Raw genomic sequence first — 15,390 nt, forward strand, 5'->3', positions numbered from 1 at the left:
TCCTCCCACATTCTATCTTGAGATTGTGATTAAATGCAGATTCCATGACAATAACATCAGCCACCTTTTTCCTCCCAACTCCATTTTGCTTGGTTTACCATCTTTCTTTATGAGTCATGAACTCAGAAACTTGCACATTGTTTTGTTATCTTTGAATTGGCCTAATAAAAAGTAGTGCCCTAATATGGATTTTGGAATTCACCCAACAGTTAAGGCAGCTATCTATGTTTCTGTTAAAACATTAAAAAGTTAGATTTGACAAAAAAAAGGAATCCTCCCTGCAAAATATTTATTTGTTTCATTGCTTTAAAAGTTCAATAAATGTTAAATCTATGGTCCTGGCCAAAATCTTTATTCTTACTCTGATCATTCATTTTGAACTTTTCTATTTAACTCTGGAGGAGATCAGCTCTTTTATGAAAACTGATGCAAAGTTACTGAAATAATTCATTAAGTCAAAAGATGTCCAACAAGCATCATTTTATTGATCTATGCTTTAAATATTTTGAGCAATTTACTTGGTACAATTTTACTTTATCCTACTAATTTATACAAATAAACCCTATATATTGAAACATGGTTCATTTTGAACTTAGCAGAGTTTTGTTTGTCCTGCTATATTGTCTCCTAGATTGCCCTGCTTCAGAGGGAGGCATCTGAGTTCTCACAGGCACCAATGCATCCAGAGAAACATAGTGTGGTGCCCATCACAGTGTGATGTTGTACCTAATTTTTTCAAACAATACACATTTTCTTAGCAGCAATTTAGACTGCTGTACAGATTTTTGTTGCTGCCGCCATTTTGGCATACTGGGGCTCACACTGCATCTCTTGTCTTGTCCTTTCCCTTTCCCTCCAGGGTAGCCATTTTGTTATGGAACAATTTCTAAATTGCTAAATATGTCTACAGCCCAAAAAGACTGACTAGCCTGCTCTGCTTGAAAGGCAACTACTTTAACCATAACAGGTATATTCAATGAGCATTAATGAGATGGTTTATGGGTATTTTCAGAATAGGCCTTCATTTGAAACATAATAAACAAGGACTCTTTCCCAGAACTAGCTCAACTCTGAACATATGTAATAGCACTCTTAAACATTTCACAGATTAAATCAAGGACATGCACAACACCACTGTTCATGTCATGTATTGATGATCACTGACTAATCCAGTTCTCCCAAACTGATGCCATCCAGGTGTTTAAGGCATCAACTCCCACTGACGCTAGCTAACATAGCTAATAGTAAGGAACTCTGGCAGTTGTATTCCTAACCATCTGTAAGTCATTAGGCTGTGGATCCCTGGCCTAAGGCTTTATACCCTTCACATTGTACAAGGCCTCTACTCTTGGTCTGTTGTATTCCTTTACACTGCAATAGCCTGACATAATCTGTTCACAAGCCAAGAAGAGGTATGCCCTATAATTAGCAACAGAAGTGGTTTGCCCTACATATACAACAAAAGACGCATGCAGAGGTTTAACTTATAGCGATCCTGAGGAAACGGCTAAATCCTGAAGAATGATAACAAATTTAGCCACTCATATTGAAAACAAAATAAAAAGACGCCCTTAAAGGGGAAAAGTGATAAAATAGGGAGAATGACTGATCAATAACAGGCACCAGAATACAGTTGGATCAAATGCAAAATATATTTTTAAAAGTAAAACTGGAGGATAAACAAATTTCATTAATGTGTCCACTGAATAACTCAGTGCAAATCCTTGTACATCTGAGATGGAGGAGAAAAAATCTTAGATAAGAATGTCTATTATTATTTTTTAATAACATAAATAATGAAACAATTATCTATATCACAAAAGAACACTGTATTTTCATTTTCTCCAAAAAACTTAAAACTCAGTCCCTAAGTAACTACACAAGATAAAGATAAAAACCATTTTTGGCACTCTCTAATAAGCGTTCATTTTAGACATGTCAAACTTCAGCATACAGGAAGTGAACATTTGGTTATTTTTACTTCTACCACAATGTATAGTAGCAACAGCTCAAACAAATACTTAAACATGGGAGTCAACCACAGTGCAAAACACAGTTGCTGTTAAAACCCTTAGTTCCAAAAATTTTTTAAATATTAAGATAAAGGTAGCCACTCTAGTTATAAGAAAAATGCCCAAATCCATACTAGGTAAAGAGGAGAAATAAGATACAATTACTATCAAGTCAGCCTGCCCTCACCCTCTTTTTCCTCACCTCCCAATCAGTTTTTGTAACATCTTACCTTTAGATTTTAGAATTTTAAAACATGTCAGTTTATAAGATGCCATAAACACTGTGACACCTAAAATGATTTGCTGGGTCACTATTGTGAGGTCCCGCAGCTGAGTAGCAAGAATACTGCTACCAAAATAGTACATATTCCAGTTGTACGGATTTTTTAAAAATGTTCTAAACAACCTAAGTTAAAAAATGCATTTGTAAAATCACTGATAGCATTTATTTTCTTTTGGCAATTCGAAATCCTCTCCTAGTTTGCCATTCTGGGTTATATACCTAGGGACATATCCCTTTCCCATTAGGATTACACCCATGGCATTCACTACAGCAACACTAAACACTTTTCAACGCACAGGCTTTTGAGTTATTTTTCTAAAATGCAAATAGAGATCTAAAATATGCTCAAAATACATAAAATATGCACAAGCTGGCTCTGAAACCTATCTGGCAAAGTCACAATTTGCAATATATAAAATCAAACAGGCCCATTTTTTCAAGACTCTGGTTCTGAAAATGAACATAATAATTTGAGATATGTGAGAAATCCACTTCTGGAGTGAGAATCTCCCAGATTCCCTTGGGCTCAGCTCACCAGGCTCAGGCCCACTTTCTTGGTGCTGCAAGTCTGAATTCCTGGTGAATGTGCCAAGCATTCGCACAGGGCTTGCCAAAAATAGAGCCACATGCAACCACTGTGCAAATGGCATCCCTTTTCAATGCACATGCTTTGCAGCCTCTCTGCTACATGAGACACGGAAGAAGGTTGCAGGTTGTGCAACTGGGGTTTCAGAAGTGTTTGTAGATTTTTTTCGCAGCTCAGCTTGTTTTCTAAGCCAGGGCTAAACACACGAGGAAGTCTGCAAACAGAGGAGTGGCAGATTCCACTTAGCTTTGTCACAACATTGACAACAATAAGCGACTACCAGTTAAGCCAGTCTGCCTCTTGGATGTACACCTTAATGTAGTGAGCGGTGTCAGAGTGTCAGAGAAGTTGAGAGTAATGCCTTCATGAAGCCAGACTAGTCTAATTAGTCTGGTGTCCTAGGAGGACCATCCATGGCCAAATGGTCAAAGATACCAGACTAAGATGCTTCTACTCTCTTCAAGAGTAATGATCACATCAGCAGGAAAAAAGATAACTCTAATGGTGACAGAAGCAAAGAAACTTCTGAAAGGCAGTTAACAGACAGCATCAGCAGTTGAACATAATGCTAGTGGAGGATCTTTCACAAATAATGGCATGACACTTGAGCTAAGTCTGATTATTACTGTACAAGAGAAAGCAATGGTAAACTACTTCTGAATATTCTTATCCTGTAAACCCTACAATGAAATAATCCAAAACGAAACAAGAGTTAATGTAAGAAGGTCATAATCCCAGGTTGGAAGGCACTCATCCAGTGACTAGGGAAGGGCAAAGGACAAGTACAAATAGTTTTGTCAATAATGGCACAACTAGATCAAAGCTGAAAGAAAGTCTAGTGGCTGAGATGTCTATAGAGGCAATGGAAAGTCTGGTGCTGCATAACACACCATCAGAACATGGAAAGCAAAAAGTGGTAAACTGGAACTATAAAGCAAGAAATGGAATGGTGAAACATTGTAGAACTTGGTGTAAGTTAACTAAAGTAGACCGGAATGGGATATTTTCAGTCAAACACAAAGCATTTTACTCTGGAAATGACAAGTTCAGAAGAAATGCAGACGCTCTAATATTGAGACACAAAGTAGCACAACAATAAGGGGTTATGATGCAAAGTACAAATTAATTGTAGCAATCAGAATTTGTGGAAAACCTATGAACATAACCATCACTCAAGTCTGCACTCCAAGTACAGGTAATGAAAAAGAAACTGAAACACTTTATACAAACATCGAAGAGGAAATTGATAACATACTAAAACAAGACATGCTAATAACCATAGGTGGCTGGTCTGCAAAAGTAGGAAACAATGCAGAGAACACTGTTGTATTTAGTCTGGAGGCAGCCCCTTCCAACATGTCCAGTCGTGTGCAGGGGCGTATCTGGAGCAAGGAAAGAGTATGAAGGAGGTGGACCTGTGAGTTGGTATGCTGGTATGGACCATGGAAGCACAAGGGGATGCTACTGCTGTGCTATTGTAGGGCAATAGTGCTGCTCTAGTGAGTAAGCAATAGCTTTGGCTGAGCAGTGAAAACAGTAACAAAAAACAGGAGCAACTGGCTGGGGATGGGGGAGCTTCACTGGGACATTTGTGGACCGATGAGTTATAGACAGGCAATGTAGGTAGGAGCAGTGCACCCTGGATTTATTTTAAGTCACTGGGGATGATGGGATACCTGCCACTATTAGGAGGAATGACAGAGGAGGGTGGAAACCTTGTTATTGTCTTTACTCCAAAACCAGGAAAGAATCACACTAAACAGTGTATGCTTTGAAATTATGAACAACTGTAATAATGCATGCTTTGGCTATAAAAAACAGAAGGTATAAAAGCCAAACAGCTGGCCCAGCCCTCTGCTCAGTATTTCTTGCTAAGATGAGTAGACTTTGCTGGTCTGTTCATCTTTGATCGGTTCCAACTGATTTATTTGGAATTCAGAATTATTTAAAACATTAATATTCTCTTCAATACCAAGGGTCTCAGGACGGTTGATGGGAGCCTTGCTGTTTCATATACTGACTGAGTGCACTGTAAGATACAGGCAAACCACAGGGTACAAAAAAGTTCTGTTCCTGAGGACATCTTTAAGCTGAATTTTTATGCAAGTCAGATCACGTATATAAAACACACATAAAATACTTCCGAAACACTTTCACGTACAGTTGGGCCTCCACATTCATGGGGGTAAGGGACCCAGGGCTTCCACAAAAGGGGAAAAACCACAAATATCTATAGCCACCCCCCAACCTTAACTCTGAAGGAAGTAACTCAGTGATTGACAAACAGAGAAGTAAACAATCAAGTCATGAAGCCTGTCAGAAGGGATGTGGAGGGGAGAAAAGGATAATTGGCTTGAAAGAAAAGTGTGCAACTTCCTATCTCATCCTCCTGGCAGTTTTATGAAATAGGGGATCATAGGGCAAGGTGAAGTAAGAGGAGTGAACCAGTGAACTTGTAGTTATAAGCACACAGGCATAATAGGTTGATGAATATTAACTCACACACCTTGAATAGACAATGGGCTAATTATAATGCAAACATGATGGATGGATGTAATGGGATGAGACAGGAATTGTATGAAGCAGCTGGATGGAAATACTGTAACCTCCTAGTACCTTACCCAGTGAGGGAAAAGGGGAGGACTGTGGCAGACAGATTGAGGGGTAAAAGGAGCTGTTTTGTGTGCTTGTACTTTGGAGAGATTCTGATAGAGCAGGCTCTCCCTGTCTATTGCAATAATCGAAGAAATCACCTCACTCTGTTGGTAGTCTTGGTTATTTAACTTGAGAAGTATTTTTGCGGCTCTTTGCAAATACTGTTGACCCTATGTGAGCTGGATTGCTTGTCCCTCTCTCTCAGACCTTGCTCTGATCCAGCAGATCTCCTCTTCTTTATTACATTCTTAGTTTCTTATTTCTGTTTCTTTGCACCAAGAAAATGCCAGAGAGATTTCCCTCTATGGATGGAAGGACCAAAAATGCATGCTTTGGAGCCCTCCTTCTCTTCCCTTTCACTTCCTCTCTCTCTATGGTGATGACAATTTTCTGCAGTAGGCCACAAAACTCCAAAGGGTACAAATCATTTGCCTTTAATTCATTTTTTTTACTTAACAGGCTTTATGGCTGTTTGTTCATATGCATGGATGTTTGTAACTTGGATGTTTGTTACCTGGGGACTGCTGTACTCCACAAAATTCTTTTTGTAAGCAAACCTGCACCCTGCATGTCATTTTCTTAGGATTCCCAGAAACTTTAAGCCCTGAGCAGGACTATACACATCCAAGGTCATACTGTGGAAGGAAGGGAGCTTTGGACCTGACAGATCGATGGTAGTCCCCATACTACTCCTTTCAAGGTCTTCTGCAGATGGAAATACCAATGGTGGTGCATTTACACGTTCAGAGCTTGCTGCAGGTGAACCAGAGGCCTCTGTAGCAGATGTAATCCCCTGCTTGCAAGTCTCCATCCTGCTAACAGAGCAGCACTCCAGCCCCATCTGAACGCTTCTCCACCATTCTTCAGTGGGAGGTAGGCCTGCTATCCTAATTAGTAAATAAATGAAATATTACCAAGATTAAAATACAGAATTAACCCTCTTTTTAATGTCTAGGGGCCTTTACTCAAAAGAGATCTCCACTCAATTCAATAGGGCTTACAACCTCTTGGTGTAAGAACACAGCCTTAATCTGTCCAGGTTCATTCTTCAACTGGATATACAGTGGTACCTCGGCTCACGAATGCCTTGGTTCATGAGCAAATCAGGTTGCGAACAAAAAGTTCATGAAAATTTTGATGTGGGTCATGAACTCCACTTTGGGTGGCAACCAAGATTGTAGCCATCTCCCCCCGCCCCGCCACCAAGTGGGGAGATAGCCATGATCACATTTGCATTTGTGCAGGGAAGATGTGTGGGATCATGGGCGCGCTCCTGCAGGAAAGACGGGTGTAATCTCGGCCATCTCCACCCCCCGCCCCCAGCACGATCGTGGTCATCTCCCCACTCTGGGGGGGTGGGGAGATGGCCATGGTCACACCCGTCTCTCCCTCCTCCAGCGCACCCCGTTTGCGCCCATCTCTCTCTCCCCCAGTGCGCCCACGATCCTGCCCATCTCTCCCTGCCCCAGCGTGCCAGGATGATGGGCGCATGCAGGGATGACAGGCGCGATCTCGGTCGTGTTGGCGGGGCAGGAAGATGGCCACACTTGTGCTCGGGGTGGGTGGGGGGAGATGGCTGCAATCTTTGTTGTTGTCACTTTGCTTCACATTTTTCTGATTAAAAAAATGGATACAGAATAGATTAACCTTATTAACATTGAACCTTATGGGGAAATTTAACTTGGTTAAATTGACCAATTTGGGTCACGACCAGAGTCTGGAATGGATTAAGTTTGTGAGCCAAGATACCACTGTAAATGCCGTGGAAACAGAAATACATTATAACCACTAACATGCATAAAGTTACAGTGAACAGCTGGAGCAGAAAGAGCCCAGCTTTAAAATTTAAAAAATAGTGTGGTTAGAGAGCAAGAGTGAAAGAGACGGGGAGAAGATGTAACTAACAACCACCTAGTGGATCCTTGAATAGCTGAGTAGTGAGTGAGGGGGATGAAAGAGATACAGTAAAACCTTGGATTGCGAGGAACTGTTCTGTGAGTGTTCCGCAAGATGACCAAACATTTCTAATAAATTTTAACTTGATAAACAAGTGATGTCTTGCAATACGAGTAGTACATGATGCCAAATGTCACATGATCACAAGTGAGCCAATGGTGTTCTCTCTCTCTCTCACACACGCACACACACACACACACAAACACAAAATGCCAAATGATCGCAACTGAGCCAATGGTGGTTCTCTCTCTCTCTCTCTCGCTGCAGTCCTACAACTCCCAACAACCCTCCAGGAAGGAAGGTTATGCTGGGAATTACATAACTGTTTTTCTGTCTAAACATGCATAGGATTGCACTGGAAGCAGTTTAAGCTGACTGCATTTTCTTGTTAGTTACCACAAGGCTTATTCTGAACACAAAGAGGTTATTTTTATTACAGTCTTGGGTTGTTTAGTGCTGTACGCTGACATTGACTAACTTAAATCAGGTTCTACTGAATTGTTCCAATGATTTGGTGTATATTTGGTGTTTTGTTGTGAAGATCTGTTTAAAAATCATGTCAAGTCTTAACTGTGGACTTCAAGGCTTGTGTGGGAGGAGTACATGGTGTGTCATACTACAAGATTAGAATCTTGCATCTGTTTTACCTTTCAGTATCTCCCCTGTCCCCAAGAGGAAGATACTGAAAGGTAAAGCAGATGCAAGAGTTTATGGAGGAGATCTCATCTAACGAGAAGGAGGAGAAAAAGGCTGAGGAATCCCTGACTGCAAATGAGATTAGGGAGATGTGTAAAATGTGGGAAGCAGTGCAAAATTTTGTAGAAAAGCACTACCCAAATAAGGCTGTAGCACAGCAAGCAATGAATCTGTTTAACAACAATGCTATGTCACATTTCCACGAAATCCTCAAAAGGAGGCAAAAGCAAGTGTCACTGGATAGGTTCCCTGTTAAACTTGCACAAAAAAGAAAAAGATTCCATTGAGCCAATAGACAGCAGTGATTCCATTAGTGATAGTGAAAGTCGTCCTACACAATAACCCTCCTCTTTTGTCTCCCTCACACCAGCCACAAAGGTTTTCAAAGATAGGTGCAGGTTAATTTGCTTTGTTTTCCTTTATATTTTGTATTTTGTTTATTATTTTTATTATAGTATTGTAATCATTTTATATGAATATTTTTGGGTTGTGGAACGAATAATCTGCGTTTCCATTATTTCTTAAGGAGAAATTTGCTTTGATATACAAGTGCCTTGAATTACAAGCATGTTTCCAGAACGAATTATGCTTGCAAACCAAGGTTTTGTTGTTGTTTGTCGCGAAGTAGTGTCAACCCATCGCGACCCCATGGACAACATTCCCCCAGGCCTTCCTGTCCTCCACCATCCCCTGGAGTTCACTTAAGCTCATGCTGACTGCTTCAGTGACTCCATCTAGCTACCTCATTCTCTGCTGTCCCCTCCTTCTTTTGCCATCTATTGTTCCCAGCATTAGGCTCTTCTCCAGGGAGTCCTTCCTTCTCATTAGGTGGCCAAAGCATTTGAGTTTCATCTTCAGTATCTGGCCTTCTAAACAGCAGTCAGGGTAGATCTCGTCTAAGACTGACTGGTTTGATCGCCTTGCAGTCCAAGGGACTCACAGGAGTCTTCTTCAGCACCACAATTCAAGGGTCTCAATTCTTCAGCGCTCAGTCTTCCTTATGCTCCAGCTTTCACAGCCATATACGCACTTTTGTTGGCAGGGTGATGTCTCTGCTTTTTAGTATGCTGTCTAAATTTGTCATAGCTTTCCTCCCAAAGAGCAAGCATCTTTTAATTTCTTGGTTGCAGTCACCGTCTGCGGTGATCTTGGAGCCCAGGAAAATAAAATCTGTCACTACCTCCATTTCCTCCCCATCTATTTGCCAGGAAGTGAGAGGACCGGATGCCATGATCTTAGTTTTCTTAATGTTGAGTTTCAAGCCAACTTTTGCGCTCTCCTCTTTCACTCAAATCAAGAGGCTCTTTAGTTCCTCTTCACTTTCTGCCATGAGAGTGGTATCATTTGCATATCTGAGGTTGTTATTTCTCCCAGCAATCTTAATTCCAACTGGTGATTCATCTAGGCCCACCTTTCTCATGATGTGCTCTGCATATAAGTTAAATAGGCAGGGCGACAGTATACAGCCTTGCTGAATTCCTTTCTCAATTTTGAACCAGTCAGTGGTTCCATGTCCAGTTCTCACTGTTGCTTCTTGGCCTGCATATAGGTTTCTCAAGAGACAAATAAGATGGTCAGGTACTCCCATCTCTTTAAGAACTTGCCACAATTTGTTGTGATCCACACAATCAAAGGCTTTAGCATAGTCGATGAAGCAGAAGTAGATGTTTTTCTGGCACTCCCTAGCTTTCTCCATGATCCAGCATATGTTGGCAATTTGATCTCTAGTTCCTCTCCCTCTTCGAAATCCTGCCTGTACTTCTGGTAGTTCTTGGTCCACGTATTGCTGGAGCCTAGCTTGTAGGATTTTGAGCATAACTTTCCCAGCATGGGAAATGAGTGCAATGGTATGGTAGTTTGAACATTCTTGGCATTGCCCTTCTTTGGGATCGGAATGTAAACTGACCTTTTCCAATCCTGTGGTCACTGTTGAATTTTCCAAATTTGCTGGCATATTGAGTGTAGCACTTTTACTGCATCATCTTTTAGGATTTTGAATAGCTCAGCTGGAATGCTGTCACCTCCACTAGCTTTGTTGTTGCTCAGACTTCCTAAGGCCCATTTGACTTCATATTCCAGGATGTCTGGCTCGAGGTCAGTGACCACCCCATCGTGGTTATCAGGGATGTTAAGCTCTTGTATAGTTCTTCTGTGTAATCCTGCCACCTCTTCTTAATCTCTTCTGCCTCTGTTAGGTCCCTGCCGTTTTGGTCCTTTATCGTGCCCTTCTTTGCATGAAATGTTCCCTTCATATCTCCAATTTTCTTGAAGAGATCTCTGGTCCTCCCTATTCTATTGTTTTCTTCTATTTCTTTGCACTGTTCATTTAAGAAGGCATTCTTATCTCTTCTAGCTATTCCCTGGAAAACCAAGGTTTTACAGTACTACTATCCTGTACATGCTTAATTTGGAAACCATTCAAGCAGAAAAAGCATGCTGAGAGCATTGCAACAAAAATAGTAAGCAAACCAACTAAATTCTGTGACTTTGAAAAGACTTAACAAATTTCTTCTGGCCAGATTTTACCCTATTATGTTCCTAAGATCAAATCAAGCCAGAACCCCCCAGAAAGCAAAAACGACAAAACTGAACGACAAAACTATACTTCTAGCACATAATGAGAAGGTATGCCTCCTGAAGAAAGCGATAATGCTAGGGAAAGTTGAGGGCAGAAGACGAGGAGAAAGACCAGCTATGAGATGGGTCGATTCCATAGAGGAAGCCGCAGTCTGGAGTTTGCAAGAGCTGAGCAGAACTGCCAAAAACAGGTCGTTTTGGCGGACGCTCATTCATTCGGGCGCCATAAGTATGAGAAGCGCGGAGCAGCAACTTTCATGCGCTCGGCACCATTGCGTCAGAGCGCTGAAACGCGCCCTCTACTGGCGTTAGCAACATATTTCGCACTGTCATAAACTGAACGCCTTCCGGCTTGCACCGTAAACTGCACGCAACGTGAACGGACCGCAGCTGGGCGCCAACCAACCGTTCATTCTGGGTGGGGACTCGGCAGCAGGATTTTGGGTGGGTGGTAGATTCCTGAGGTGGGGAGGGGCGAAGAAGGGAGAAAGGGGAGGAGATTCCGCCGCGCCATGCTCGCCCGACTCCGAAGGGAGAGAAAGAAACCTGCTCCGTCGCCGCTCGGCTCCCTTCGGGCTCCCTCACGGCACAGCCCCTCCGAGCCCCGCGTCTGTGAAGAGGGGAGGGCGACGGACGAAAGCAGCCGCCCGCAGCGAGGCGAGAAAAGGAGGTGTCGCTACTTACAGAGCCCGCTGGAGCCGGTGCTGGTGAACATGGTCCCGGGCCGGCCAGTAGCAGAGCGGCGACCGGGGAGAAGCGACCCCTTGACCACAGGCCTCGCGTGGCGGTTCCCTCTGCTCTCCCACGCGGCGCCTCCGACGGCGCAGCTTGGGTGAGCGCGCTCGCAAGGCCGGGGAGCTGGGCCGGCGAGCAGAACGCTAAGGCGGCCGGGATGGGTCAGCGCGGGCTGGGACCGGCAGCGCAGGGACGCCCTGGAGAGCGCCCCCTGCTGAGCTCGCCGCCGCTTTCTCCCGGGGACAGCGGCCTGGGACGAGGCGCCCTCGGGGCGCGCAGACGCCCCTCTGGCGGCCTTTTCCTCGCAGGGGCTCCTTTCCCTAACTCGCCTTGCGTGCATCGAACGCACTGCTGTTCGTCGGTCGATCTCAGCCATGTTTACGCGAAATGTAATCCCTGTGGGAGGCTTCCTGGTGTGTAAGCGTGCTCAAGAATGCCGCCCCTGGGTATCAACGCTACAAAGCTTCCCTCTCAAGCGCAGTTCGCGTACCTACGCGCGGGGGACTGAGGGAGAGTACGCTTAACACAAAGGGCCTCTCAGTACTTGTTCTGTCTTTGATTTACACCGCCATCTCGATCATGTTTATTTAAAAATTAAGGCTGTGGTTATATGCATACCCACATGCTATTCCAAAATATTGTAATAGGCCAACCCAGAGACAACAGAAATGTGCAAATCTCTGAAAAAGGGAGGTGGGATAGAGTGAGGCCGACTGGATGTTGTGGTCATGATAGTCAAAACTCTGAAATGATATGGAGGAGGAAGGTTTACAGCTGTTGGAACTGTGTGCTGGATGATGTGATGAATTAACTGCTGATGTACTACAGGAAAGGAGGAAGCTAAAGGCAATGACCAATGCTCCATCTTCAGAACTATCAAATCTAGCTGCTACCTAAAGTGTAACTTCATTAATCATTCAGAAAGCATCAGCTATTGGACAATATAGAAATGTCAATAAATGAATATTAAGGAGAATAGTAGCCTTACATCAGAACAAGTACTACTGAAGAATGCAATATATATCTTTGCAGCCTACTCCTGCTATCCAGAATATTTTTCAGAGATGACAATGATTCAGTTAGCGAAAACAAGTTTTATTTATCAAGCAGGGCTTACAAGATACAAGCAACCCTCTGTATGTGTTACTGTCACATGACAGGTTTCTGGAATCGCAAAAACACAACCTCTGACTTGGAGAATTTTTCCCAGCTTCAGGGATGATCCTTCACAAATGCTTCCATCTAGAGGTTGCCCCTGAAAATACATAAGACATACTTTGCAACTCTACATTGCCATATGTAGGACTGTGATACTAAAGGGATGCAAGCTGCAGTACTAAACCGCCTTCCCTAAAAACAAACATAAAATGATGTCTGCTAATAAGCACATTGTCAAAACAATTCCCCTTTCCAGTGATAAAGTCAGCTGGTTGATTCATAACACAACCGCAGATGTTCATGAATAGCTTTTCAGAGGCATTCAAGAAACAAAAGCTGGTACTTCTCAGTACAATGAACCAAGCCCACGAGGTTTTTCTTGCTGCTTCTAACATTTGAACAATTACTAAAGGAAGGAACCTCTTTTGCCCTTCATTTGTGTCACACAAAGAATCAGGTGTCAAAACTCAGGACCTTGTCTCTTCCCCTAAAGAGATGGCCACAATAGAGATAGCATATTTCTAAAAGGGACTAGGTAATACTGCAATCAGATCCTTTTTGGCCTGTAACATTGAGAGCATAGTAATTTTGTTTTGTAGTCTTGCAATTGTAGTTGTTACTGTCTTTGAAGCATTTGATCTGGAACAGAACTGGTGATCAGAGAAGTGTTTTTTGGTTCTATAGTTGAACTACAGACTCAGAATGTTTGACAACTGCCTGATAACGCTTCTAGAATAATTTGCCTTTTACTTTACTACTTATCTGGGTACTTTCAGAAGGAGAGCTTGTATCACTACCAGTCAAAAGACAATGTGCAGTGTCAGAATCCCGGAATCTCAATTTGAGAAGAGGGAATAAAACTTGGGTTCGTGGGAAAGACCAAGCGTCCAGACCATCTGAGGCTGTATTGTTTTACCCCAAGTTTCCCACGGTACACTCACGATAATGCATGCTGCATTACCGGGCAGGCAGAGATGAACTCTGCTGCAAAGCTTCAATACCATTGCAGGGTATTTTATAGGTACACAGGTACAGGGCAATTGATGACAGAATGCAGAGATTACAATAAGATTCTGAGGTCACCACATACAGAACAGATAAAGAAATGTCAGTCAATCACACTGTAACAATGAGATTAGTATTGACACTTTAGTTGAGTAACTTGAACCCATCTCCAGGTCTGCTCAGACATGCAAATTCAAGCCACTAGAAACTATTCATGATAAGCTCAGACCCCAATCTGACCCCAATCTCGACTCTAAACATTCTGCATGATCAGGGCACATGAAGCCCTCTGGGCTATCAAAACTGATTATTGTAAACTGAATTCCAACAATGACTATTTATAATGTATATTTGGGCTAAAATGGCCTACTGCAGCCTACAGCTGAAGGTGAGAGAAAGGAGCGAGGAAATGCCATTTTAAACAGTGACTGCTTGGTTTTGAGAAGGAAGACAGGATTTGATCCCACAATGCAAAGGCACAGGAGTAATGCTTTTCAGACAGGATTTACCCAAATTTTCCCAACAGCAGCAATTTTGTTTTCTTTCTTGATGAAGTTGTAATTTTCTGGTAATGAAGAAAAGGGTTTCAATTCAGCAAAACTACATGCAATTCCATGTATTCTTTTTCTGACTTTTTTTAAAACCAAAGGCAGCCTCAGGTGGATGCATGTTTGAACAAAGGAAAGGCAGGTGGAAAGTCACCATAGCATTTTCTTTTTGGTTGTATTTCTACTCAAAATTCACTCCTCCCCACAAGCTGCTTTTCCTTCCATGAAGGAGCATATACTGAAAGCCATTTTGCCCCCATGGAAACAGAACAGCTGGGGGAGAGGTTTAATGGCAAAATATTCAGAAGGGACAGGTTTAAGAGAGGAGCTCTGTTGTTATTCAAACTTGCAGCTTCTGAACCCCATCTTCAGTTTTATAAAATAAAATATAGAGCTGAAAGATACACCTGTCTGGCAAACCAGCTGCCCACAGGATCCCTCAAGCAGGATGGGTGAAAAACCTCCTACTCAAGCTCCTCAGCAACTGGTATATGCAGGCAGGCCACCTCTGGTCAAGAAGGTTTGAGTTCATTCCTATATACATTGCAAATAAGGTCCATATGTAGCAGTACACTTGTTTTTTCAATAGTAAATTGATTACATGGTAACTCATGCAGAACTCCTGCAATAGTCAAAAGCCATACGGAATATGACAGAGATTTAAGCACAATATAAGAACGACCCAATTAAATAAACCATTAGCAAACCTGTTTATACACAATGCAGCACAAGATTTCTACTTTTAAAACATAAGAGTAGGACGGTAGGGTGTTCTTGTGCAATCAATAGCTACCACTCCTGATGGCTGCAGATTATTTTCAGATCAGAGAAAGAATGTCTGTGTATACCAGTTGCTGAAGAACATGGTGAAGGTACTGTTCTGCTCATGTCCTGATTCTGGGCTTCTATGGGCAGCAGGTTGGCTACTGTGTGACCCTTGTTCTGATCCAGCAGAGGTCTTACGTTCTCAAGTGCCAAACTGCCCGTAGCAGCTTGTAAAGTATTACAACTTAAGTAAAGAAATGTATGGAGTTTCGTGTCTGATGTCTGCTCTAGACTACATGCTTTGCACAGTGATACAATAAATCCCACTAAATTCATTGGCCCTTACTCCTAAGTAAATGTGTTTTGGATTATTTAGAACTGAGGCTGAGAATTATCTGTCGCTCTACCATTTTT

General features: G+C 42.4%; 1 protein-coding gene across 2 annotated transcripts in view; it reads right to left on the minus strand.

Moving 5' to 3' along the window:
• UBAC2 (UBA domain containing 2) overlaps positions 1-11,607 on the minus strand; it is a 135,147-nt gene extending 123,540 nt beyond the window's left edge. Inside the window, exon 1 of one of the 2 annotated variants that reach the window (XM_044428570.1) lies at positions 11,450-11,607. In XM_044428570.1, the coding sequence (XP_044284505.1) occupies positions 11,450-11,480 (31 nt within the window). In that variant the 5' untranslated portion in view covers positions 11,481-11,607. The remainder of the gene's footprint in view (positions 1-11,449) is intronic. The other variant, XM_044428569.1, reaches the window with a different exon arrangement.
• Between the last annotated feature and the right edge of the window lie 3,783 nt (positions 11,608-15,390).

The sequence above is a fragment of the Varanus komodoensis genome, unplaced genomic scaffold (assembly GCF_004798865.1).
Source record: "Varanus komodoensis strain SLA01 unplaced genomic scaffold, ASM479886v1 scaffold2, whole genome shotgun sequence".
Taxonomy (NCBI): Eukaryota; Metazoa; Chordata; class Lepidosauria; order Squamata; family Varanidae; genus Varanus; species Varanus komodoensis.